The 26,438-nt window shown below is 46.3% G+C and overlaps 1 protein-coding gene across 3 annotated transcripts; it reads right to left on the bottom strand.

The window, feature by feature from the left end:
- Nucleotides 1-318: 318 nt before the first annotated feature.
- Nucleotides 319-26,438, bottom strand: NPDC1 (neural proliferation, differentiation and control 1). Of its 3 annotated transcripts, none has more exons than XM_069107514.1 (9): nucleotides 26,214-26,438; nucleotides 13,077-13,220; nucleotides 8,496-8,654; nucleotides 8,194-8,346; nucleotides 7,835-7,901; nucleotides 7,452-7,542; nucleotides 6,767-6,846; nucleotides 5,997-6,105; nucleotides 319-5,425 (listed from the first exon to the last, which is right to left on the bottom strand). In XM_069107514.1, exons 1-9 carry the CDS (start codon nucleotides 26,293-26,295, stop codon nucleotides 5,213-5,215), a joined length of 1,098 nt encoding a protein of 365 aa, XP_068963615.1. In that variant the 5' UTR covers nucleotides 26,296-26,438; the 3' UTR covers nucleotides 319-5,212. The 3 variants fall into 3 exon arrangements, with proteins under 3 accessions (XP_068963615.1, XP_068963616.1, XP_068963617.1); XM_069107515.1 differs by having other exon boundaries at nucleotides 8,496-8,615; XM_069107516.1 differs by lacking the exon at nucleotides 8,496-8,654.

Below are 26,438 nucleotides of genomic sequence, written 5' to 3'. Positions count from 1 at the left end.
GGGGCACAGAGAAGGCATACCACCCCTTGTTCTGGCTGGAGTCGGGGGTCGAGGGTCCCTCCAAGCTGTACTCACTCTTCACTGCTGAAGGGAAGGTAAAGAAGGTTTGGGATGATGGCTGGGGCTGGGATGGTCTTGGGGTGCTTCCCCCAATGTAGCCACCTTTACCGTAGTGGGAGGACCCATCGGGCATTGTGCCCTGGCCCAGGCTGAAGTTGCCTGGAGGTAGCCCCTCGTGGTTAAACATGCCCAGCTTGACTTGGCCGACTGTAGCTCCAGGCAGGACCCAGACCTCCCCTCTCTGATGGGATGGCTTCTTTGCCTCTTCTTCTTGGTCCTGGACACAGATGTAGAGCCAAAGCTACTGGTGCTTGATCGATGGACTGGACTGGTCTGGAGGTCTGGACCTGTAGGCACTTGGACCTCAGAGTGCAGGGGGGCAAGGCCCCCTCAGACTTTGAAGAGGAGTCTAGGCTAGTGCTGGGGGACAAGCCTGACCCCTCCCCTCCCACCCAGGGCCCTAGAGCTTTCAATCATTATGTTAATAGCATCCCAGCTATTGGCCCTTTAAAACAATAGAGGGGGGGGCTGAGAATGAACTTGGGTATCCTTTGGCTGGGGCCAGGGTAGAGGTTCTTCGGGTGGGGGACTTACTTGCTTTTAACTCCACCTCTGACCCCGCCCCTTCCCCCCCCACCCAGCCTCTGCACTGGTGGGAGGCAAGTAGGAGGCATTATTTTCTGGTGTTTAGAGCCTTAGTGAGCCGCCCCTAGGGACTCAGGACTCCTAAAAATGCGGGCTCCTGGAGCCCCACCATAAAGGCCTGAGTGCCAGTCAGGGACAATTGCTGGGGCCGTTCCTGGCTTTTCCCTGACACACTTGTTAATGTAAATAACAATTTGTCTAATGGCCCTGAGTAGCTGGGGGGCTGACCTGGGAGGTGGGGAAAACTCAAGACCACTTTTCCAAAAACAAAACAAAACAAAACAAAAAACCCCAGGGCCTCTTTGGGGATCTGTGGCAGAATGACATGTGTGCTAAAGGCCCAGTAACCACTTGTGGATTGGACACACAAAAGACAGACACACAAACATCCATAGACAAGACAGAACCAGATACTAAAATACATGCATCCGACACAGACCAAAACACATTTACGTATTGGGGCACTGATCCATGGATTCATGGAAACCCACATGCACAAGCTCATAGAAATGTACATGCAGACACAGCCCACACCAACACCCACCTACAGTGACCTACACAATCAGAATGACCTTTTTTTTTTATAATCCTTCCCCATCCCGATTAGTACTAAAACTTCCCCACCTAATGACTACTATTCCTTGATTAAGGAAGTCCCTCTTCCCCTTTTCCTTTCTCTCTTGCCAAGATGGGAGACTGAGGCACTAAAGAAGGCAAAGGACATCACAAGGTCATGGGGAGGTTATTATTAAGGGATAGAGAATGAGAGGGAAGGTGAGGTGGCTGAAGGGAGGGGCAGGTCACAGCAGATACCTCCCTCTCCCTCAGGGAGGATTAGGTGGGGCTAGCGACCTCCCAGAATTTCTCTCCAGCCAGAGGCCAGACACACAGCTGATAAAGTTCCTTTACATCTCAGAATCATTAACCTGGGGTGGAGGAAGACACAGACACAAACTCCTTGTTTGTGAGATCCTTGGATACTTTCCTAGGGACCATAAAACCCAGGATCCTCTTGCATAATAAAGATCCTGTCCATCTTTGCAGACCTTGCTTTTCCCCAATAGTTCCTCAGTATGACTACCCCTCCTCAAATCAATGTGTGCCAAACTCACCTCCCTCATCTCTCCCACCACCCCCAAACCTAAGCCACCTGACTTTATCTATATTCAAAGCCAGTTATCTTTGGGCCTCCTTCTTCCTTTGCTCCCCTCCATCTAATCACTTGTCTCAACTTCAACAATCTTAATAGACATCCTGAGGCAAGCTTCCTAAACAGTCCTTCTCTTCCAATCTTCCCTACACTGGAGTGCCAGATTAATCCTCAAGCATAGCTCTGATTACATCATTTCCCCTTCTTAAAAACCTACAATGGCTCCAGAACAACCATCAAAATCCTCAGTACAGCATTCCAAGTTTTCCAGGAATTGGCCCCTGATTTCTCACTGCTTCCCTATACCAGTCAGGTAACCAGTCAAACTAATCTATTCACTATCCCTAAAGTGACTTAATTCAATGAAAATTATTAAAAAGCCTAGTTGGGTGCAGAACTTGAACCTTTAAGAAGCTAGCAAGTTTAAATAAGACAGCATACATAGTCAGAAGCCTACTTACTAAAGCAGGCTATAACCCATACACACCTACTATAAGGTGCCATTTGAAATCCAATTCCATTTTAATAAGTGTTACATGCAATGAATTGAGCTAGAAACTGGAGATACTGCCCTCCAGGAGCTTATAAAACCTTGCCTTTTGCTGAGTATTTGCTTCTTGTTTTCTCTCCTGGAAAGTCCTCCACCTCCCAATCTCATTCTACCAAAATCATTCTTGTCTTCAGAGAAGTCCTATCTATTTGAAGGCATTCCTTGACCACCCAGGTTCACACTGATCCCCCACCTTGATCTCTTATTACACTTTCCCACCTCCACCCTGAGAGGAAGGCAGTTTGGTGTAGTGGAAATTCAGCTGCATCGGGAAGCAGGAGACCTAGGTTGGAGTTACTAGCCATGTGACCTTAGGAATAGTCATTTACCTGTCGGAAGCTCTTTGTTTCTTCAATGGAGAGACAACACTTGCACTATCTATCTCACAGGGTTTTAATGACAAAATGTGAAAGTGTTTTGTAAATATTAAAGCACTACATAAATGTAAGCCACCACACAGCACTGATCTCACACTGTCCCTTATTGTGATGGGAGTCTTATCAATCAAATTGGATTGTGAGGCTGTTGAGGAATACTGAATCAATGTCCACACCTGATATTTCAAAGCTCTGCAGCCCAATCCCTGGGTACATGGTCTGGCACCCTCCCCTCAGAGTACTTCAGGCTCCAAGGGACCTGTGCCCTCCCACCACCACAGGGTTTCAGATCATAGAGCAGAAACCATTAGAACCAGGGAGGACCACAAGGACAGTCCCATAGCCCCAGGTGAGAGGGGGGGGAAGGGGCAGGGCTACAAAGAAAGGTTTTAGGCAGCAGCCCCACCTCAAGTCCCCTCAGAAAACTGGAAGCCTCTCCTTTCAATCCCTGCCACTCTAAATTTAGGCCTTTGAAGGCTGGCTCTCAACTCCCCTCTACCCCCACCAGCTCTTTCACAAGCCCTAGGGAGCCCTCTTTCATCCCCACCTCCACCAGCCTACCAACTGTCTTTCATATCTCGAGGAGGCCAAGTTAAGTCCTGTTTCCTCCAAGTACACCCCACTTCCCCAGTCTCAGAGCCAGCTGGCTCTGTCATGTTAGCTGCCTATTGGGCACAGTCTAGGAGTTTAGGCCAGTGGCCAATATTCCAGGTTACTGGTCCTAAAGTCACCTACTTCTGGTTGCAAAAGAAGAAGAAAAAAAAGATTTTAACTCTTCTTCCCTTCCCCAAGGTAGTGGGGAGGGACAGAAGGGGTGAGGGGTGAACAGGTTTCACAGGGAAACAGTTCACTTTCACCCAACTGCCCCCAGACCATCTCAGGGCTACTAGCCCACCCCAGGGGGGAGGGGTTAATCCCAGGCTGCACTTCAAGGCAGCCAGGCTGCAGGACTTCCCCTAGTCCCCTAGTGAGGCTATTAGCATGATAACTAACCCACTCCCCCTCCCACGCCAGGGTCAGTCCACCCAAGAAGGGAAGGCTCAGGCCTCCAGAAGCCTAGCCTAGAAATGTCCCAAGTCTACTAAGAGATCTTAAAACCTCTTAAGATCACAAAGCAGTAACTCCCCCTGCCCCCCAATTCAAACTTCAGGGGCTTAGAGAGACTTCCCAAACCTTACACAAGTCACAAGAGATCATAAAGAAGCATACTTCTCTCCCCAATCACAGACTCCAACACCCTACAAAACCATATTCCCAAAGACCCCAGAACAGACCATAAGACATAACACTACAGAACAAAGTCAACAAACTGGGACCACAGACCTGACAAGAGATACTCAAATTACAGACAAGAGCCCAGAGATTCACAGACTCAAATCCTCCAGACTTGTGTCTCACAGCTCAGACTTCTTTCTATTCCACAGACCAGACTCCAAATCCATCCCTCTCAGACACAAGACAATCTCACAGAACCCCTAGAGTCCCCGAAAGACAACCAAAGAAGCCCCCCCCCAGCTGGTTTGAAATATTGTTTTTAATAAAATTGAATTTGTTTCAAAATGAATGTGGATACAATCCCGGCCACAAGCAGAGGAGGGGAAAAAAAGGTCTCACAGTGAGAACCAGGTACAAGAATGGACAGGACAGGACACAGGCACACACAAGAAGAGGACACAGGGAGAGGGAGAGGGAAAGACGCAGGCACAAGAGGAGAGAAGACAGGCCTGGAGGATTGAGAACCTCCCAGAGGCCTGCCCCAGGCCCTGGCACCAATGCCCACCTCATCCAGTTTGGGATCCTGAGCTAGAATCACTTTGGTGGGGATTGGGGGAAGAAAACTGGGAGGGCAGGATGACTAGGGCCCACACACCAGGTTTGCAGGGCCAAGAAAATATTTGGGGCTCTGCCACTGGGAGGGGGGAGTGGTAAATGGCCTCATCCCATCCCAGGGGCTCTGAGGGGAGGCACCTGGAGACTGAGATCTGTCACCAGTCCTATGTTCCCAGCATGGCCAGGGCCCTGGCTATAGGGAGCCCTGGGCTGGGTGAGGGGGATATTACAAAGCGGCTTTCCCCATCCCCTTTTAGAGGAATCCCAGCCCCACAAGGTTGAGGGAGGGAAAAGGATTGGGGAAGGGACAGACAGACCCCCTTCCTTCTGGGAGGATGGGGAGGGAAGCACACGGTTTTCTTGCCCCCCTACTCATCTCTTTCCCAACACTGGAAGGGGACAAGGAGACCAAATAGGAGGAGAGCCAGCACTCACTGCAAACAGCAAAACTTGGGATTTCAGAGGGTTTTTTTGCCTGTTTTTTTCCTTAATAGGGGGAAACATTCTAATATTAGCACCCCCTACCCTGGCCATCCCCAGCCCCTTGAGAGCTCCCCTTCCCAGGCTGGAGTCACTGGCCAGGAGAAGGCAGTAGGCTGGTCATTGGTGAGACTTGGGGGCCACCAGCCGGGGGGGCCGGGGGCTGGGGCGAGGACCAGTCCGGGACCCACTGGTGCGGGAGCCTGAACTGACACGGGGACCAGATCCAGATCGAGAGCCAGCAGTGGCACGAGGGCTAGAGGCAGCACGGGGACTAGGGCCCACCAGAGCAGAGTCGTCGAACATTGGGTTCTTCACTTCCATCTCTCCAGTCTAGAAGGAGGGAAAAATTGGGGAGTCAGGACCCAGACTTCTCAAACCACCTTGCCCAAACAGAGAAGGAGCTGAGTTAGAATCTATTCTTAGAAAGGTGACATTTCATTGATCATGAGGAGAGATAAGATTTACAGGGGACTCATGATGTGAGAAAAAAACAAGGATCCCCCTAATTCCTAGAGGAGTACCCCAAAAATATTATATGGGAAGGGGATCCCACAGGAAGCAGAGGCTTCAGGGGTTGAGATAAAACTTCTTTGCACCCTGCTGGGGGAGGAAATGGTTGTGAGGAGGAGCTCAAGCCTGGTGCAGCAATGGGAGTGTGGGGGTGGGGTAGACAAGTGATAAATGGCCTTTTAATGGGCTGTATAGACCACTTCCATAAGAAAAGACCCTTCTCCCTCCCTCAGGGCTAGGGATTGGGGGAAGGGAAGGACAGACCAGTAGATCTCCCAAGGACTGCACTATGGGAGAGGGGGCTCTGCCCCCTCACAAACCACCCCCCCAGGAGCTAGCTGCTTTGTGCCCCAGACTTCCATTCACCCCCAACTCAGAGAGGGTTCCCTACCAAGGCATTCATAGGAGCCAGACCAGGGCACTCATAGACAGTGAAGTCTCCATCCTCATTCTCTTCTTCAGAGGACCCAGAGTCCATAATTTTAGGTTGCTCTTTATGCCTAAAAAGGGGATAGAAGGCAGGGATTGGGGAAGCCATATAGTAAAACACTCAAGCTGGGGAGGGGATGGGGCAATTCATCATTTCATTAGTTTTCCACCTCAACCCATTGAAACCTGAGCTTATCTTCTCCCCAAGCCAATTCTGGCTCCTAACCTCTCGGGCTGTCAAGGTCACCAGCCTCAGAATCTCATTTTCAATTACTTTGTCCCTTCCTTGTGCCTCCAAGGGGGAGAGAAGACACATACTTTTCCTTGGCTGAAAGACTAGCTTCAGTGATTCTAAAATGAATAGTCTGAGGACTGGGTGAGAGAGGAGGGAATATGGGCAAGACTGTAGTTGTCTGGGTTATTTCTTCTGTCTTTTCTCTCTTGGCATATAATATATGATAAACCCATGTTGATTTATTGATTAGGGCTAAGCGATTCATCAGATCACTGTTCTGGCAGGGAAAAGCCAGATTTCTTAGGGTTTTCGCCCAGATTGGGGATCAGACTCCACTCCTCTACTTGAGGAAGTCTGGGGACTGAGATTCTCTCCCACAGAAGCAGCTTATTTGGGAGCCTGGTGAGGTGCTAGTGTCTTGTCTCCTCATCCTCACCCTCATCCCCTCCCCCCCATGTCTGGACACATGCATGGCACAGGGTAAATCCGCTACTCACTTCTCTAGTGACAGCATCTGCTGCTTCTGGTGCTGATAGTGATACATCTGGGCACTTTGGGCGAGCTTCTTGTCCCCAGGCTGTGGGCAGAGGGCCATAAGAGCAACGAAGAAGGAGCCTAGAGTATTCCATCCCCACCCCCCAAAAACACTCCCTAGGGACCTGGGTTAGAATCCAGATGGCCCCTTAACTGGGTGTCTGACTTTCAAACTCTCTGGGCCTTAAGTTACCTTAGCTGTCAAATGGGTAAGGATTGTGCTAATTGATCTCTAAGGTCCTCCAGAAACTCTAAACCCATAAAGCATGCCAGGTTCTTCATAGAGCAAGGTTCTTAACCTGGGACCTAGAAAGATTTCAGCGAATCTGTGTTCGAACTTGGTGGGGAAAAGGACATCCTTATTTTAATTAACCTCTAACTGAAACTCAGCATTTTCTTCAACTATGAATTTAAAAAACAACAACAAAATACACCTTATTCTAAGAAGGGGTCCATACTTTTCATCAGATTGTCAAAGGAGTCCATGACACAAAAGTCTGAGTTCTTGACCTAGAGGTGACTGAGTTCAAGGTCAATGTGACCTATGAAGGCAATGGCCAAAGCCTGATGCCTTAAACTCCACCTCTAACCTGGAACTCGATTGCCCATAGCCTTCTTCCCATTCCCAGGCCTCTTCCTCCCCCATACCATGCTTCTGCCGAAGGCCGGGGAGCCAGATACTTTCTGGGACTTGGATGAGTAGTCTGTTTTCTGAGCCAAGCGGATTTCCTTTTGTAACCTGAAAGGAAGATAGCCTCACTGATCCCAGGCCAGCCACTCCCCCAAATGTCTCAATCAGTCTGAAGCCTAGTTGAAAGACTTGGCAAGACTGTAACATCTAAGTTATCCACTAGCCCTTCCCAAAGTCTGCAAGTTTCAGACCACACTACCATGCCCACCCCCTGAAGCTCCAGCAGCTATACCTGTGTATAGACAGAAAGGCCATCACATGCTCAAGATAGCCTAATTTTCACTGACAGAGCTCCACAGTACATGCCCATAGGAGGTGGGGGGTCTCACCAGGGTCTCACCTGCACCAGCAGACAACAGCTACAACCAGCGCCGAGAGCCCAGCCACTGCACAGACCACGATCATCACTGCAGACAAGGACAGGGGCCCATAATAATAGCAACAACCACTTACATTTATGTTGCTTTGAAGCTTACAAAGTGCTTTTCTCATAAGAGTCCGATATAAGCATTACACATGAGGAAACTGAAACTCAGAGCTTAAAAGCCTTGTCCAAAGTCAAATAGCTAGTGAATGTTGGAGTAGGGATTTGAACTCAAGTCTCTCCAGACTTCACTCTTCCCATCAAGAGGGGCTGAATCCTCCCTTCTCCCCCATCTTGTTGCCTCCCACCACCCTTAGGACCCCACCACTACCTACAGAGAACAAGGACGTCATTGGATGGGTGTGGGGGATCCACAGGTGACATCTCCACAGGCCTGGAAGATGACTGGGAGGGTCTGATCGTGGGAAGCTGTGTGCCCTGAGGGGATGGGGTATCGGGCTCCGGTCCTGGGGACATCAGGGTGGTTGCTAAAGAGGAAGAGGAGAGGTCCGGCCAGGGGGTCACCAGGGGCAAAGGGGCCTTCGGTCAGAAATGGGGAAGTAGGAAAGGGCCTCATGGTAATCAATGGGACTGGGCTGTCAGGTATCATTGGAGGGTTGTGTCTGGGGGAGCTCACCAGGCCAGCGGAAGCGCTGGGAGACAGTGTCCTGGCGATGGGGGGCAGTGTCTTGATGGGCCAGCATGTTAGCCAGTAAGTCGATTTCTTCTTCCAGGTTGGGCCAGGACTGCATCTTACCTGATAGGGTTGAGGGGCAGTCAGACCCTGCAGAGCCCCCTGGACATTGCAGGGGGGGGGGGGAAGAGAGGGAGAAATTCTCAGCATTTCCCCCTCCCTCAGACAGAACACCCCCAAACTCGGATTTGGGGAGTTTACAGTATATTTACATAGTAATAACAATAGTTAACATTTATATAGAGCTTTAAAGCCTTGATCTCATTCAATCAATAGCAATTGCCAACAAAAATGTGCCTTAAGCCAAAGCCAGTCAGTACTCAGACTTTGGGTCATTTGTGTGTGTATGGGAAGATACCAAGTCCACAATGATGCCCTTTGCAGGGGCCTCAGAGGGCAGGCAGATAGCTTGCCATGTAGGCCAGGGATGATTTGATGATTAGAAAAGAGAAGGGAGGGAGCCAAGTAGTAAGCCACCAGCCAGTTCACTCCTCCAGTGACACCTTTATCTGCAACAGGCTTAAAGGCCACCACAAAAGCCCAGCTGTCACTCCCCACCTCCAAGAATACCCTTTATAGCTGAGGGAGCCATAGAGGGAGAGAGGGAGGGAAAGGCATCTGGTTAGCTCTGGATGAAGTTGGAAAGGAAGATTTTATAGGGGAATGATAGGGTTCCCAAGCTTGGGCCATGGGGGGGGGGAATCAGGAGGCAGTAAGAAGAATAATCCCTCCCTCCAGCCCACTACCCTACTAATTTATTTATAGATACATATCCACAAACATTGAGGGTTTCCAGAAAGGATGGGAAAATGGTATAGATGGGTGGGGGCAGACAGAGAGACCACATTCATCCTTCCATCTCCTTTTTCCTCACTCATTTATCCCTATTTTGAGGGCAGGAAACTGAGGCTAGCTAAGTTCCCAGAGCACAAAGAGGTTCAGGGACTAACACAGGAAATTCCAAATCACAAGAAAATTCTATTGAGCCAACACCACCCCCTGCTGTTCACTCAAGGGTTCTTGTACCACAATTTCCATGACATGACCATAGCTGAACTCTCTGTTAGAAGTCTTTCAGGATAGGACTCTGGACATCAGCCCTCCCCAGTAAAAGGAAGAGACCAAGCTGTCCTCCAAGCCAAGGCTTGAAGCCAGGAAGTGACACCCCCCACCCTGAAGGTATTCTCCTCCCTCCCCATGGTTTCCTAGTCTTGTTCCCTGCTAAGGAGTTTGGTGCCACCCCCCATTATCAAACAGTGATTTCACTAAAAAAAATTAACTAGATATAAGCCCTGCTATCTCAGGTCTTGAGGATGTGCAGGACAGGCGTGGAGCAGGGACATACATGTGGACCCAGGGGATGAAATCCTGGGTTTCTAGTCACCACGTTTATTGCTAAAGAGAAAGAAGAAGCCAGGCTTGTTAGTGGGTGATATAGGGACAGAAGTGTAATGGGGAGCCTGCAATGGGATGGACAGAGCTGACCCCTGAGTACTGAGGAGAATTAGGCAGTGTAGGAAATAGAGTGCTGAGCTTGGAGTCAGGAAGACCTGAGGTTCAAATTCAGCCTCAGACTTTTCTAGCTGTGTGACTCTGGGTAAGCCACTTAACCTCAGTTTCTTCAACTACAAAAGGTAGCTAATAATAGCACCAGCCTCCCAAGGTTGTTGTGAGGATAGAATGAGATAATATTTGTAAAGCACTTAGCACAGTGCCTGGTGGATAGTTGGCACCTAACATATGATTGTTCCCTTCCCTAAGAACACTGAGACTGAGCTTCAAGAACATTTGCATTTAGGGAGCACTTTTAAGGTTTGAGAAATACATTCATTGCCCTCTTTTTACAGATGAGGAAACTGAGGTTTCAAAGGTAAAGTGACTTACCCAATGACTATTGGCTATGTAGGAATTCAAACTCTGTTCTCAACTCCATTCCCAGTGTGGTAACGCAAATTAGTATTACTACTGCTGCTCTTTTACATATTGTTGTAAAGTTTACAATATGTTTTTCTCAAGAGTTCTGTGAGGTAGATTGTAGTAGGAGCCACAGTCCTTGCTGCCAATCACATCCTCCTCAGGTCCCTGAAAACTGGGAGTCAAAAACCCATAGTTAAGAAGGGTTTTAAGGGATTGTTTTAATACAACCCCATTTTATGTGGAGACATGAGTGCAGGCAGAGGACTATCCCAACAGGACAAACCACTCCTCTGGGCACTAGGGACGTATTTTGGAGCCAGGTGTAGGCTCCCAAAAGAGGTGTGTGTGTGTTTGTGTGTGTGCATGTGTGCATACTCAGAAACTGAGTCCTTTCTTTAGCACTGAAGACAACAGCCATCAGGAGTGGTGATTAATTCCCCCATTCCATCGCTGTTCAATGCCCACATCCCAGGGTGCAATAGAGATCTGGGGCAGCCTCTTTGTGTCGCCTTGCACTAAGGTGACAGGTAAGGCTATCCGGTAATACAAGAGATAAGGAGATGTTTCTTTTGGGTTCTGAGCTTAGCTTAGGGTAGAGAAAATGATCCCTCAACCCATATTTTCTGAATTTTCTCTGGACTCTTATAATTCCCCAGACCTCTAGGGAAGGGGAGTACCAGAGCAGGTCTTTTTTCACTATGCTCTAGATGTCAGCTCTGGAGTTGCCATGGTGACCACCAGAGCAATAACATCTCAGACAACTGCTCCTAGGAAAAACTCAATAATTGCAAGTGAGGGGTAGAGAGTAACTCTGACTGAGGCAGAAGCTTAGAGATTAAGCTTTAGATCATAAATTGTTGACCTTCTCTCCAACTACCCCAGGCCCTCTCCTCTCTTTATTATCTATAGTGTTTTGCAATCAAATTTGGCCACCAAATACCCTTGAGTTTTAAATATGCTGACAGAACCTAGAATCACTGAGCACTCCAGGAATGTCCCGAGTATAAAGAGAAGGTAGGATGGTTCCAGAAATTTTTAAAGCAAAAATAGAAGAAACTGAGCTTATTTTCATTCTAAAAAACTGCCATAGGTGTTCTTATATACCTACAAAATCTCATGTATAATTTCATAGGGAAAATGACAATCAATAGCAACATTTCCTCATGAAATCCCCCTCACACAGAACACAGTCTGGGAAGCCCTACCACAAAACAAACAAACAAAAAATCTATCAGCTCCCCAGGAGAATCCTCTGGAGTCACTCTTCCTTATTCCCAGATAGGGAAACTGGGCACAGAGGAGAAAGAAGCAAACATAAAAACAAAACAAAGAAACCTGGGAAATAGAATTCAGGAGATCAGGCTCCCAGCTATCTATTGTACCTTTCCTTTACCCCACCATACCCTCAGCATACCCTCCAGCCCTGCCAGTGATGAGCTCAGAGGGCATTGCTATGGAGACAGTCAGAAGTTTCCATTCTGGATCAACACCCCCCCAAATTTCTCCCAGTACCACCTATCACTGCCCCAAGCTGCAAAAGATCAAGGATACAGACTCCCAAAGCAGAGGCCCAGCCTCCAGGATGCACTGGAGACAAACAGACCCTCGCTTCTCCCCCACATCCCAACCCCTAACCACCATCTCTTCCCCAAGCTCCCTAGATTCCCAATAGACATGCACACACATACATACACAGGGAAACATTTCTTTGCCCTGGGATACTTGGCACTCCCACTGGTTAGAGAGCTGCCCTTTCCTCCTTCTCCTTCCTAATGAAGGATAGGCTGGAAAAACAACTGCACGTCATCTTACCCCAAGCAAACAGCTTCTGGATATTTCAGAGATAATGGCAAGGGAAGGGGGGAGGGCAGGCAGGCACCAGTGGTAAAAAGCTTTGGAGAATGAGTCTAGATTTTTAAACAACCTTTGAAACAGATCAAAACCCCTTTACTCTGTGACTTGGAAGAGAGTTGGGGAAGGAGGGAGTGGTAAAAGGCTGAAGACAGGCAATCTAAGGAGCTGAGTCATGGCCACCACTTGCACTAGAGAGGAGATGTACCCACATACCCAGGCACCTGGGCCCCTACCACCTCGGTCAGCGACCCCTATTATTTCTTTCTCCTCCTTCTCTAACTTCCTAGTGGGGGTGTTGATGAAACATCAAAAACACAAGATACACCAACACCACTGCTCCAGAATAGAACACACAGGAGCCACCAACAGAGGAACAGGATGGGAAAGGGGACATAAGCAGCAGAGCCCATTCTCCTGGCACCAAAAGCAGCCACATGGTCCTCACCCAGCATCTTCAGTGCCAGCTCCAAGGATGTGGAAGCTGTCGGGGGAGAATCAACCCAGAACAACATGTTCTCCAAACAGGTCTGTCTGTGCATGCGTGAGCTGTCTCTATGTATTTTCTGTGCATCTGTATATGTAGCTGGGAGTAGTCCCAGGGCTTGTAGTGAGGAAAGGCAGACAATTCATCTCAACTCCTCAACCATTCAACCCCTAGTCCACTCCTGCCATCTAGGCCATACCAAGCTAGGTTTATAATCCCAGAATCCAGTCACACACATCCCCATACCCCCTGCCCCAGATCCCACAGACCTCTTGGTAGCTGTTTTTTGGGAATACAGCGGCCAAGGTCATCCTCCACAAAGGGCCGGAGGCAGGGCCCACAGGCACCAGAGCCTGGTGGACATAAGGCCCTTCTTCTTAGGGTACAGTCCAAGCTTCGGGGGCAGGCAGCATCTGGGGAGGAAAAAAAGAAGTCAGAATTGGAGAGATAATTGGAACACCTCCCATAGTCATGTCTGCCAAAGTCATGAGCTGTGGGGCCCAGGCTTCATATCTAATAGGTTCTAGTGGTCGAACTTGAGACAGAGAACTCTTTTAGGGGGAGAGAGGATAACAAAGTTAGTCAGAAGAGAAAGGGGACATTCTGGGGACTAATACTCTTCCTTCCCCACAATTCATGGACTCTGCCAGAAGTACTGAAGGCCTGCCTAGGCACAAAGTACCTAGCCCTATAAGTTCCAGAGAAAAAAAAAGAAAATGTGACAAGAAGCTGAAAGACAGGGGGAGTCTTTTTTCTAAAGTGCCACCTACCCCCACCTGTATGCCCCCATCAAAAACTATTTGGTAACCAAAATACCACTGAAAAGTAGGCTTTGGGGATTTGTACCATGGCCCTCTTTCCTAAAAGGGCCAGGGGACAATGTCAACTGAATACCTGATCAATGAGAAATTAACACAAAGGAGGGGTCCTCAGAGGAAGCAGAGAGCAGAGGATGTTCTGCCTGTCTTGAAGTCAAAGGTATGAACCCAGAGGGTCTTTGGCCTATCAGGTAGGAACCAAGGAGGCCTGATGTTCACTCTGGGCCCAGTCGGCCACTTTCAAATCTACCTCCTATTCAAGCCCCTCTGCTGGAGCAAAAAGTTGGCTCAAAATTATATCCGGTCATTGTTCAGAAGATCCACCTCTTCCTTCCCATAAAGGGAGTTGGTGTCTGTATATGATGGTAGTGGTGGCTGGGGGTGGGGGAAAGAATCACAGAGGGACTAAATGGGAGAACCAGGTCACTCTTAATCAACAGTTCACTTAGGGTAGATACCCCAAAATTAGATACTGCAGTGCCATCTGGTGGCAGGTCAAAATTTACTCCTTAGCAACCCAGGGAATGGACCTATGGAGGAATGAGGGAATCTGTACAATTGCTAGGCAAGGATAAGGAAGCTGTGGAGCCCATTTGGAGCAGCTACTCAAGGCAAGGACCCTGGAACTTCTTCTTCCTAAAGCCTGTCCTGAGTAGAGTTATTAATAAACAAAGAAAGGAAGAAGGAGAAAGACAAACAAAAACTAGCCTGTTCCCAGTACAACCACATTTATTTATCAGAACTGGCTTCCCCACCTTTAACACACTGCACAGCCTATGTTCTGACTGACTGTTGAGGCTTTGAGGCTTGGCCAGAAGATGCACATCAGTTTGGGGTATATACTTCCTTTTCTGGACATCCAGAATTCCTGAGGTGGAGTGTCCCAAGTATTCTCCAGGTACTGCTTGCTCCAAGAGGTCCTTGTCTCCTCTAGTCTCAATTTTACCCAGATGGAAAATGCAGGGCATCGTGTTCCCTGTGTCTCCTAGGCTAGTAAAAACTTCAGATAATTCAGACATTACTAAGAAACTAGGGCTAGGGCCCAGGAGATAAAGAGCTCCCATCTCTTTGGGGGCAATTTTTCTCTACTCATATAAAAGCTTCCTTCCAGAGCTTAGCCTGTCCTGGCTGAGAATCAAGAGACCTAGATTTTAACCCTGCTATATTAACTCACCCAAAGTTTCCACTCACTTTTCTATTCGGGTTTCAGTTTACTCATCTATCAAATGGGAAGAATCCCATAAGGCTGCTATTAGAAGAAAATGAGTCACCTACCACCTCCTCCTTACTCAAAACACCTTCAATGACTCCTCACCATCTGCTGAAATAAAGTCCAAACTCCTCAGATATTCAAGGCCTTCTAAAATCTGGTCCCTTCTCTCTTCAGAACCATTGTCCAGTGTTACCCAAAAAGGGTCTTCAGACCCCCCAAAGGCTGTCTCTTCTTCATCAGATTAGTCTCTCCCCACCCCATGCTTATTCTCCTCTTTACTGAAAATGTTCTTCCCACTCAGAATGCCCATGCAGTCCCCCTTCTTTGACACCTATCCAAATACCATCTATACTTAGACGCTCAACTTAACCTTAACCTCTTCCAAGAGGCCTTCCCCCACTACTCCACACACTATCTCTTTTTCCTCTGGTCCCCTATTGTCTAAAGAGTACTTGGTGTTCTATATTGTTCTCTGTTACATTAGTTTCAAAAGTGACACACAGCTGGGAGCAGGAAGAAAAGCCTTTCTGAACAAGGTCCTCCCCAAGGCACCAACTATGTCTCGGTGGCTTTGCAGAAAGCCTCCCTCCCCCGACCTACTCACCTCACTCTGCCCCGCCATCATGTTTAGAACTATAACATATCTGGCTTATGTTTGGCAGAAATGGGGTAGAAGAGTCCAGAAATCTGCAGAAGGAACAAACTGTCAGAACTAGAAAAGTATATGAGAAAATATCTGAACTAATAACCCTGAAATTTTATAGAATAAAGCTTAGAGAACAGAAGTGATTTTCCCTAAGTCATTCATCTGGTTAAGGTCAGGACTTCTGATATTCAAGCCAAAGCTCTTTTCACTGTACCAAGTACCTGCTCCTCCTCCTCCTCCTCTTCCCCCTGGGACTGCCAATACATAAACAGAGAAGACATCGGCAAGAGTAACACAAAACAAACAGTCAATCCCTGGCTCCTGTACTAATGAAGTCTGGAGGTCCAGGCCCCCCAATCTCCCCCAGGCATAGGGTCTTCCCCCTTAGAGAGGCCCAGCCTGGACCAGCAGATGCTGTTGAGGTCAGGAGGGAAGATCCAAATCACTAAAGAAAAGCATTAACCACAGTGATTATCAACCAGGATTAAAGAGACACAAGGCACATATGGCCCAGGTGAAAGATGGCTGGTCTATTCTGGTTCTGAAGAGAATAATGGCGTGGGAGATGATGAGTGTGATGGGGGATAAGGTATACCAGAAGAAGCCAAGAGAAAATTTCATCTCTCCCCCAAACAGCTGCTAGGAGGTAAATGGCCTGAATTCTCTATTTCTATTCCCAATCGCAGTCACTGGGGACAGTGAAATCTGCCTCTGAGTCTCCTCCCAGAAGGGTCCAAGGCAGCTGGCACAGGAGAGTACCCAGACACATCACAACCACAAAGTAGGAATAGGGCAAGGGCAGAATTACAGACTATTAGAATTGTAAGGGACCTCAGAAGTCCACCTAATCCAAATCATATATACCTGAAAAAAAATGTCCCCTATGATATTCCAGAAAAGTGACAGGCCTTTGCCTCAAGACCAAGACCTATAGGTCCTTACTCATGACCTCCAAGGCTTGGTAAAATTTTAGGAAATGTTTCATCTGTCAAGCACATAATTTTCCCTCACTGTAAAAGCCAAGCAAAGAGAGAATTTGCGAAAGAGAATTCAGAGCTGCCATCTTTACAAAAATGGCCACCCAAAGCCTCATTTCTTGTTTCTGACTGAGGTTCTCTGCTGTTTAAATTTCTTCCCATAATCCTACTCACAAGGCTGTGATGGAACTGAAGGTATTGGGGGCTCCCATAGTTTCACACTTTGCTATGCTTCATATTCCTTGAATCTCATCTGTCTGGCCCAAAACATGATACAGAATCTGTAGACCAAAGGCTATAAGCCTCCTAGAGCCTCACTCCCATATTCAGAGCCAGTGATATCCAACTCACTGATGGGAAAGAGGTGGTTCCACATACTGCCATCCTTCCTTAGCACCTGGCCTGTCCAGATTCTGTAGTTGGGTCACTATTTGTCTTCTTTAGTAAAATTAGATGGAATCCAATTATGTGTCCCTATTGCAATAGCTCTCTGGTTGGTCTCCCTTACAGCAAATCTTTCCCCCATTCTGGTCTATCCTCCAGTCACCTATCATACTGATCTTCCTATAAAGTGTAGATCTGACCATATCACCCATCCTACCCCAATTCAATAAACTCCAAGGGCTCCCTGTTATTTCCAGGATCAAATGTAAATCTTTCTGTTTGGCGTTTATATCTTGCTTTCTTTCATGTAGGGCAGGTGTGTGGCACACTCGATAGTGCTGGGCCTTGAGTCAGGAAGACTCATCTTCCTAAATCCAAACCAGGCCTCAGATACTTACTAGCTTGTGTGACCCTGGGCAAGTCATTTAACCCTGTTTGCCTCAGTTCCCTCATCTGTAAAATGAAATGGCAAAACAGTATCTTTGCCAAAAAACAAACAAAAGAGTATCTTCGCCAAAAAGATGTCACGAAGAGCCAGACACAACTAACATCAACAATTTCCCCATGTACCCTATGATCCAGCAATACTGGCTTCCTTGCTGTTCCTCAGATAAGACATCCCATCTCCATGCATTTTCACTGGCTCTCCTCCATGGCTGGAATGGAGTCCTAACTAAAATCCCAACTTCTGCAAGAAACCATTCCTAGTTCTTCTTGTATCCGTATCTTCCCTCTGAGATTTATCTGCAAATGATCCTGTTTATAGCTTATTTGTACATAGTTGTTTGCCCCTTGTCTCCCCCATTAGACTGTGAGTTCCTTTAAGGCAAAGAATGTTTTTGCCTTTATTAGCAGGTACACAGTAGGCACTTAATAAATGTTTGTTGATTTGACTCCAGAGGGAAGCTCCTATAGTAACTCATTCTGAGAGAAGACCCCTTATACTCCTATATCAGTCAACCCAGAGTAGATACCCACAAGAGAACCTGAGAAAAGATACATTAATATGGTACTTTAAGTACTTTATGACACTTTGACATGTACTTTACATATATTATCTCATTTTATTTAATCCAGGATGAAATAGCCTCTCCCCTAGAGTATAGACAACCATCTCAAGTCAGCAAACTGCCTAGGGCTGGGTACTCCTGGGTCAGCAAGTTCCAGTGTCTCCAGGTGTCTCTTTCCCACAGGTACAAGTTCCCTTCCTCTTCCCCTGGCCAGCATAGTTCAGGCTGGTTAAAAATTAAGCCAGAGACCAGTAGGTTCAGTTCACCTGACATCTGAGTTATTTGTCCCAGAGTTAAGACAGAAAGCCAGTATGTATGGAAGAACTCTGGATTACCAGCTACTCTGTATTATTCATATCATTCTCCCCTTCCATTCTCAGGGATAATGGAGAATTAATTGTCACCACAAGATCAGGAGGAGAAGGGAAAATAAGGACCTAGAAAAATCTATGTTCTGGATAATTTAGTAATCAAAGGACAAAAACATAGCAAGTGAATGTGTCCCAACATTATCCCTCATGGAGAGGATAAGGGTAAGACCTCAGTGGCAGCCTTTATGGAAGGTACAAAATGTAACATGTGAATCACTGTCACACACACACACACCACTTAACCCTAGGATAACCTGCATGAGACAAGGAAAGGCAGCATTTAATAGGAAAAACACTGGACCTAAGTTGAGACTTGAATTCTGACTCTAATACCTGCTATATGTGTGACCTTGGGCACACTGTAGAAATAAGATTAAATGATCTGCGGACCTTTCTATTCATAAATTCTATGATAAATGTTGTTACAAAGGTTCCCTATAGCTAGATCTGAGCTCAAAGCAGCCTTCCCTAGCTGATGACCTTCTCTTACCTTAAGGCCAGCTAATGTTTATGTCAGCATATGGTTCACAAAGTAGTTTCCACACAACCTTATGAAGTAGATAGTTTCAGGATTATCATGCTCATTTGGGAGATGAGGAAACTGAGGTCTGAGGGAAGTTGAATAAGGAAGGGGCCTGTGTGTTCTCACAACTAGTGTTAGAAACAGGACTTGAATCCATTCTGACTATAAATCTGGCGCCCTTTTCATAAAATATCCATTTCCTTCATATCCACACCTCTCAATGGGAGCAATTTCTGGTCCTGCTTATTCCACCCATAGAATTTATTAGTTCCTTCCCAGCCAGAGTCTAGCCCAGAAATAAACAGTAAATTACCTTCTATCCCCTGAAGGCCACAGAGCCCATCAAGTCTTTCAAAATTTTCAGCTCTTGGCCAAATCAACTCAATTGCCCAGAGATAGGGAGGCGGAATTGATTCATCAACAAGCACTTATTGACTACCAATCAGCCATTAAGTTTGTTAAGCCCTACATTGTTCCAGGCCCTGGAGAAACAGAGAAAAAGTGAACCACTCCCAGCCCCTAGGAGCTTACATACATTCAAAAGACAAGAGGAAGAACTGTGTACAAAATGAATACAAGGTAGCAATAGTTTAGGGAGGAAGGGAATTGAAGGGGATTAGGAAAGACTTAACTGTGGAAGGTAGAAGTTTATCAGTCTTGATGGAAATTAGATTCACATAAACTGAGAGGTGAGGAGGGAGTGCATTTTAGGCTTGATGGATAGGAAGTGAATTGCAACATATCAGCAATATTATAAGACACTATGTTCCAAATTAGGTTCTATACATCTTGTTTGCATAGTTTTTTGCAAGTTGTCTCACCATTAGATTGGAAGCTCTTTCAGGGTAAGGACTGGTTTCTTTCTATCTCCTGTACTTAGCACTGTAGACTCTTGCTAACTTGAACTTATTACTAAAAAAAAAAATCCTTAGATTCAGGCAGACCACTACATGTCCCCATGACCTTGGGCAAATCATTTCCCTCCTCTGGACCATGGTTTCCCAATCTATAAAATCAAGAGGTTAGTTTAGATGACCTTCAAGGTCCTTTCTAATTCTGATACTAACACAGAAAGACAGAGATTTAGAAAACTCCCACCACTCTTAAATCTAATCCACCTTATCTTTCTGTGGTAGCAAAAAGAATAGTGTATGTACTTAAGAGTCAGAAGAAATGGATTCAAGTCTCATCTCAAACTCATAAGTTGTGCAATTATGGACAAGTTTTTTGACTTTCCACAACTTTGGTTTTCTCATTTGAAATATGAGGCCAATGCCACTGGTGTGAGGAAGATAATTCTACCTCACAGGATTGTTCTAAGGCAAGTCCTTTGCAAATGTGAAGAGTGTTATAGAAATGACAGCTATTTGTTGTTGTTACTACTATTACAAGACCTACAACTTGGCAACAACTGCAAATTCAGGAGGCCCTCAGGGGATCTCTCCTGCTGAGGCTTTGGGAGCAGCTACAGACTGCCAAGCATTCATTGTTGACAGAATGGGAGGAACCCAGAGCAGACATGAGGCAAGCAGGAGGAGGGTAAGAAAGGCAAAGCTAAATGTCACTCTATACTGCTCTAGAGTGTGTGGTGCTAGGAATATCTCATAGAATCACAGTGGCAATGGTAGAATTGGAGAGCTCTGAGAGAAACGCAATCTGAGTGATAAGGGGGAAGACATGTTCATTTCCTGAGTTCCATATCTATTCCCTCTCTAACACTTCCCCCTCCCAAGAGAAAATACCAGGTTAGACACTGAGAAATCTCTCTTAACTACAAAGTTAACATCAACAAGACATGAGGAATTCTACATTTAAATATTCTAGTGTCAGCACAGTCCTAGAGACAAGGAAATGGAAGAGGTGAAAGCCTCCCCAAAATTGGATCTGGTCATTGTCCCCATCCTTCTACACCCTGGGGAGGAGTAGAGGGTGGGTCTTAATGAGTATAGTGATTATCCCAAGCCCTGATGGAACATAATCTCATTTCCCTAGCAAGAATGACAGGCAACCTACCCAATTCCCCAGGATTTAGCCAAAATGGGGCCTCCTAGCTATTCATCACCCTAAGCCCAGCCCTCCAAAGTAGAAAAAAATGCAAATGCTAACAACTGCCACCATGTATGCAGTATTGTAAGCAGTCATACAAGAAACCTGCTGCTTTCTAGACCTTTTTTCCTCTGAAGTGTCAAGTTCCTTCTCAAGATCCCAATACTCTTTCCCTTTCAGTTTAACAGGTGAAGGCTCTTCCATGGTACATCTTACTTCCTCTTGGCAGACAAGTACCATAATTTCATAGTCACTCATATCCATCCCACATCTCTGATATCAACCCCAAATTTGGTATCAACTGGGAAGGAGCAGTTTTCTCATAAGAAGCAACTTGTAATAGGACATCAGATCTGGAAGATACCTACTTTAAATACTATATTACCCACATGGCCTTGGGCAAATCATTTCTCTAGGTCTATAATGCCATCTCTAAAGTCAGAGAATTGGACTTCTCTGTCCTTTCCACTGAGATTTTTTTGTTCCTAAGATTATCATATCAACAGAATCTGGCTCCCACAAGTGCTTCTTCCTTTCTCCAACTCCTGGTTTAGACCCAGAAGAATTTTCTGCCTACTAGCCCTCTGAGCTAGGTTAATGGTGACAAACCCATGCCAGTTAAGCTGTCTTTGGGGAAGAAATGTAAGCTACGAGTTCTAGGCTCTTATTGAAAAGGCTTGAGTAGAATTTTCTAACCCCATCCCATCCCCTCATTTTGGTCATTAAACTAATAGTAAATTAAAAAAAGAAAGAAAAGCCACCAGGAAAGTAAAGAGCTACTCCCCTGACCAGGGCCAAAGTTTCCCATCATCATCAACCTCATCCTCATCATCAGAATAATACCTAATATGTGTACAGTACTCTAAGGTTTAATAAAGCTCTTTACATATATTATTTCATCTGATCCTTGGAAGATAGTTGTCCTTATCCCATTTTTATAGGAAAGGAAACAGGTTGAACCCAGGGTCACACAGTATTTAAGCAGAATTCAGACTAGGATTTTCCAGATTGCAATTGCACCCAATGTTCTAGATCCACTCCAACACTTATGTGTGTATCAGGGTTGAGGTTCTTCAAGTAATTTATATTATAATAGGATTATTATTATAACTAGATTTGGAGTAAAAGGTGTTAGGTCAGAATTCTGACTCTGATACTGTGTGTTACCTTGCACAATTCATTCTCTGGGCCTTTTTCCTCGATCCATAAAAGATTTAAATCACATGATCTCTAAAGAATCTTCTAGTTCTAAATTCTATGAGCCTATGATTAATAAGAACAAAGTCTTTTGCCCTCACAGCTAGTGAATATGTATCTATCTCAGGTTACATGATTCTTGGTGGTGAAACTCAGTAGGTCTAGGCAGAGATGAGGAAGAAGGGTCCAAGAATGGGGACAATCTGTGCAAAGGTGGTTAGAGATGGCCTAGAGAGACCAAAATATGGGGCTAAATTTGCTCCCAGGAAGTCCTAATGATGAAGATATACAGATAAGTTGTTCTGTGCCCCACAAAGTCTTTACATACATACACACATTCATTCATTCATTCACTCACTCACTTACTGATTGAGTAACTAGTCTGTGCTAACCATTGGGAATACTCCATCCTCAAGGTGCACAGGGGTTTATGGTGTAATGGAAAGAACACCAAACTTGATGTGAACAGTTTCTGCATTTATCAAATAGGGTTAAAATTACATGCGGTAGCTCTCAGGGTTATTGTAGCAAAAGTGATTTTTAAATTAAGTGCAAAATGTCCCTCAAAGCTTTCTACCGTGTTTCCCTGATAATAAGACCTATCCCAAAATTAAGCCCTCCCCTTACTGTGTAAGATTCCTCTAAAATAAGCCCTCCCCTGAAAATAAGCCCTCTGGTGTTTTTCTGTCCAAAAAAATTAATTAAGACAGTGTCTTATTATCGGGGAAACACGGTAGCTGGCTCTAAGACATAGCACTCAATTTACCATCTCTGTGCCTTTGTTCAGATTGTCCCCATTCTTGGAATGTCCTTCCCTCCTCATCTCTGCCTCTTCCCTTGGTTGCTGCCCCATGGATCAAAAAATTATCTTAAATTTTTTTTTTGGGGGGGGTATATATTTATATTTGGAGTGAGGAAGATCTGAGTTTGAATATGACCTCAGACACTTACTAAGCTGTCTTAACGCTGTTTGCCTTGATTTCCTCATCTAAAAATGAGTTGGAGAAGGAAATGCCAAACCTTTCCATTATCTTTGCCAAGAAAACCCCAAATGGGGTCATGAAGAGTGGAACATGACTAAAAGGATCAAACAACAAAACATTTGTACCTGTCTCCTTTAGCTCCTTGAGGGGAAAAAAAATACTTCATTTTTGTCTTTGTATCTCAGTTAACTAGCACAATGCTTGACAAAAATTTGTAAATGTCTAATGTTAATTGATGAAGTTAAGATTTGTATACAAATAATTATAATGTTTCATGTGCTATGCACTACATGTATAACGTATTACAGGATAGGTGAATTACACTGAGATATAGTTGTGATACAACTATACCCTGGGCTCCCCCTCCTTCATATGAGACCACCCCCTCAGGGCAGTTAAGGACAGCTTCCTATGATGAGTAGCAACAGGCAATGGAGACTAGAAGATGACACATTACACACAATTTCCCCCAAACCTAGAATTTGTTGACCTTTTGCTTCTTCTTAAGAGAGTTACTTTTATAGTCCACTGCCCTGAGTCTCACCAACACAAGGAATACCACCTCTGAATGATAAGGCAATGATCACGTATGGTGAAACTTACAACACGGAATATGGAAGAATTGGAAGAATTTGTTTTACATAAATATAAGGAAAATGAAACAGCTAAGCATAAGTTGAAGAGTAGAGTCAGAGAAGGCACCTGGAGAATGGAGGAAGTTGGCATACATTGGTTGGTATTCACAGAATGTATCCAGAGAAGGGAACAAGAAGAGTATTTCCAGAAAATGAAGGCTGAGAGAATATAAGATCTGGGAAGTAGGGTTTTGGAAAAAGTTATCCAGGGAACATAGGATGTTGATGTGTAAATATTGATATAGGTGGTTTGTGCTGGGAGAAGTCCGGAAGCTCCTATTTGCATTATCTTTCTGGAGGAGGTGGATTATAGATTGGGTGGTAGTCTATGGAGGGAGAAGGTATTGGTGGAAAACAGGAGGTGGGTATAGGAAGAACCTATGAAGAATCATGAAGGAGGGGAATGTTCAAAAGGGGAGGAGGTCAGTACTGCAGGGATGGAGGGGCGTGGTACTGCAGGGGACCAAGAGGCGGAGTATTGCAGACTGTGGGGTGCAGTATTATAAGGGTAGGAGGGGCGGGGTACTGCAGGGATGTAGGGGACGGTATTACAAGGAGGGGGTGGAGTACCGCAGGATAAAAGGATGGAGGATAGAGGTATTATAGGACTAAGGGGTGTGGTACTGCAGGGGCAGAGGGGCGCGGCACTGCGGGGCGGAGGAAAGGTCTGGGAGGGTCTCACAGTATTACAATGTGGACGAATCTTCCGGTCCCCCCATATTCCTCCTCCCCTTTTACTGGACGGAGGGTCTCAACTCTCTAAAAGGGTGTCCACATTAGTAGGAACATTTCCCGCTATTAAGGAGGGGCATATCGCTTCAGCAATTTTACTGAGATAGTCTCAGCTCCATCTGAAGATAGGGGAGTGCCTGTGTTAGAGGCAGAGAGTATCCAGGCATTACTAAATGAGGAAATTGTCATTTTAGGCCAGGATGAATGGCTACAATAGAAAGTTGGCGAGTCTCATCAGATGAAAAGACAAACACTACTAAGCGGGGAGGCAGGTCTTATAGCGTAACAGGAACAAGGAATGTGGGATTAACAAAAAGGGTTCTCATGGCTCTGATGAGGGGGATCAATATTCGTGGGAAGGAGAGTCTCATGGCGTTAAGTGGATGGAGAAGTGCCCGCATTAAGCGGGTAGGAGAGGTAGCAAATGGAGGGACTTAATAGTTCAGAAGGTCTTACGAAGCGGCGACCACTGCTGCGACGACAATGACTCCGACTACGAGTACGTGCTACCTTCGTATAAGCGGGAAAAGGGGGGGGGTGGTTTAGCAGATGGAAGGAGGACAGATATTTAGCAGGGAAAAAGCAGGTCATAGTGTTAGCAAATGAAAGGACCCATAATGGGGGGATAAAAAGGGGGGGGGGTTCTCGTGGCTTTAATAGAAAAAAGGACATGTGGGGTCTCATGGCGTTAGAGGGAAGGGGAGGGTCTAATGGCGTGGGAAGGAGGGTCTCATGGCGTTCACTGCCTCAGAAGGAGGAGGAACACTTTATTGGCGCATGGCGTTAGAGGAAACCGGTGGTTCTCGTGGTCCAGGAAAGGGGGTCTCAAAAGGTGTTAGTAGATGGAAGGATTCAGGGAATTGGCAGGTCTCATTGGTGTTACTGGGAAAGGGGGGGGGGGGGGTGTCTCGTGGCGAAAGGATGAAAGGATCCTAGATATTGACGGACTTAAAAGGTCTCCAGGAAAAGGCGGAGAAGGGTCTCCTGGAATCACGGGTAAAGCAAGGGGATCTCGTGGCGTTAGTAAATGGAAGGACTAATTTTAGCTGAGAGGATTCCACCACGTTATTCGGTAAAGGGGTAAATCTCATGGCGCTGGTTAGCGGAAGAAGGTCTCTGTGTTAGAGGAAAAAAAGCGGGGGGGGGGGGCTTTTGGCGTTAAAGATGGAAAGACCCGTTTTAACACAGAACGGGAGGGGGCCTTATGGCATTAGCAGATGGAAAGACCCATTTTAGTGTGGAGAGGCTCTTACAGAGCTATTAGCAGGAAGGAGGGTTAGCAGACGGAGGGAAGTGGTATAATCAGAGAATACGAATCTCATAGTTTTAGCAGATGGAAGTGTTTGTGTGGGGGGGGGAGTTATGGCGTTTTTAGTGGGAAGGAGGGTCTCAAAGCTTTAGCATATGGAAGGACCTGTTTTAGCGGGAAGGAGGGTCTCATGATTTTACCAGATAGCTAGGGGAGGGGGTATTAATTAGTGAGGAGAGATTCAGGGTCTCTCCCCGCCACCCCCAGACCAGATGGCGGCCACATAGTAGTATGAGAGAGGCTCGCGGTATTAGGCAACGGAAGGACCTTGATATTACCAAGGAGCAGAAAGGGACAGCATGGTCCGGAGTTTAGTAGTACTAGAAAATGGAGGGGGGCTGGCGGTGTTAGCGGGACAGGGGATTTGGCGGCATGGGGCAAGGCTAGTAAAATCTTGTACATTATGAGGTCGTATGCTGTGTTACCACCTTGGAGCTGGTATTACCCAATATGGGAACTAAGGATTGGGGGGGGGGGATTATAAAAGACACTGGAGCCCAAAGTTGGGAGGAGCAGAGAAGGAGAACGGGAGTTAGGGGGACTGAGGAGCAGGGCTTCTCACCTGGCTGGATGGCAGTGGCACTGCGTAGGGCCCCACTGACGATAATTCCGAAGAGCAGAAACCAAAGGGTCGGGTACGCCATTCTTCACCACCTGCGGGGCAGCATCGCACCGGGCCGGCTGAGGAGTGCTGCGACCATCCGCACCGTGTGGGAACGGAAACGGAGGTACAAAAAACGCAGCAGACCAGACAGCTGCTGGAGTCGGCGGGTGCTGGGCCCCGAAC

This window comes from Petaurus breviceps, unplaced genomic scaffold, assembly GCF_028583685.1.
Source record: "Petaurus breviceps papuanus isolate PSGF00001 unplaced genomic scaffold, PetGlider_PUasm1.0 90137, whole genome shotgun sequence".
In the NCBI taxonomy this organism is placed as follows: domain Eukaryota; kingdom Metazoa; phylum Chordata; class Mammalia; order Diprotodontia; family Petauridae; genus Petaurus; species Petaurus breviceps.
This window is presented reverse-complemented; position numbering and strand designations above follow the sequence as displayed.

Coding starts and splice junctions, on each gene's coding strand:
- NPDC1 (XM_069107514.1), bottom strand. CDS start 26,295: ATGGCGTACCCGACCCTTTGGTTTCTGCTCTTCGGAATTATCGTCAGT. Junction 8,655..13,076: donor CAAAAAACAGCTACCAAGAG/GTCTGTGGGATC, acceptor TGCAATGTCCAG/GGGGCTCTGCAGGGTCTGAC. Junction 6,106..6,766: donor CAGATGCTGTCACTAGAGAA/GTGAGTAGCGGA, acceptor TCCCCTTTTTAG/GCATAAAGAGCAACCTAAAA.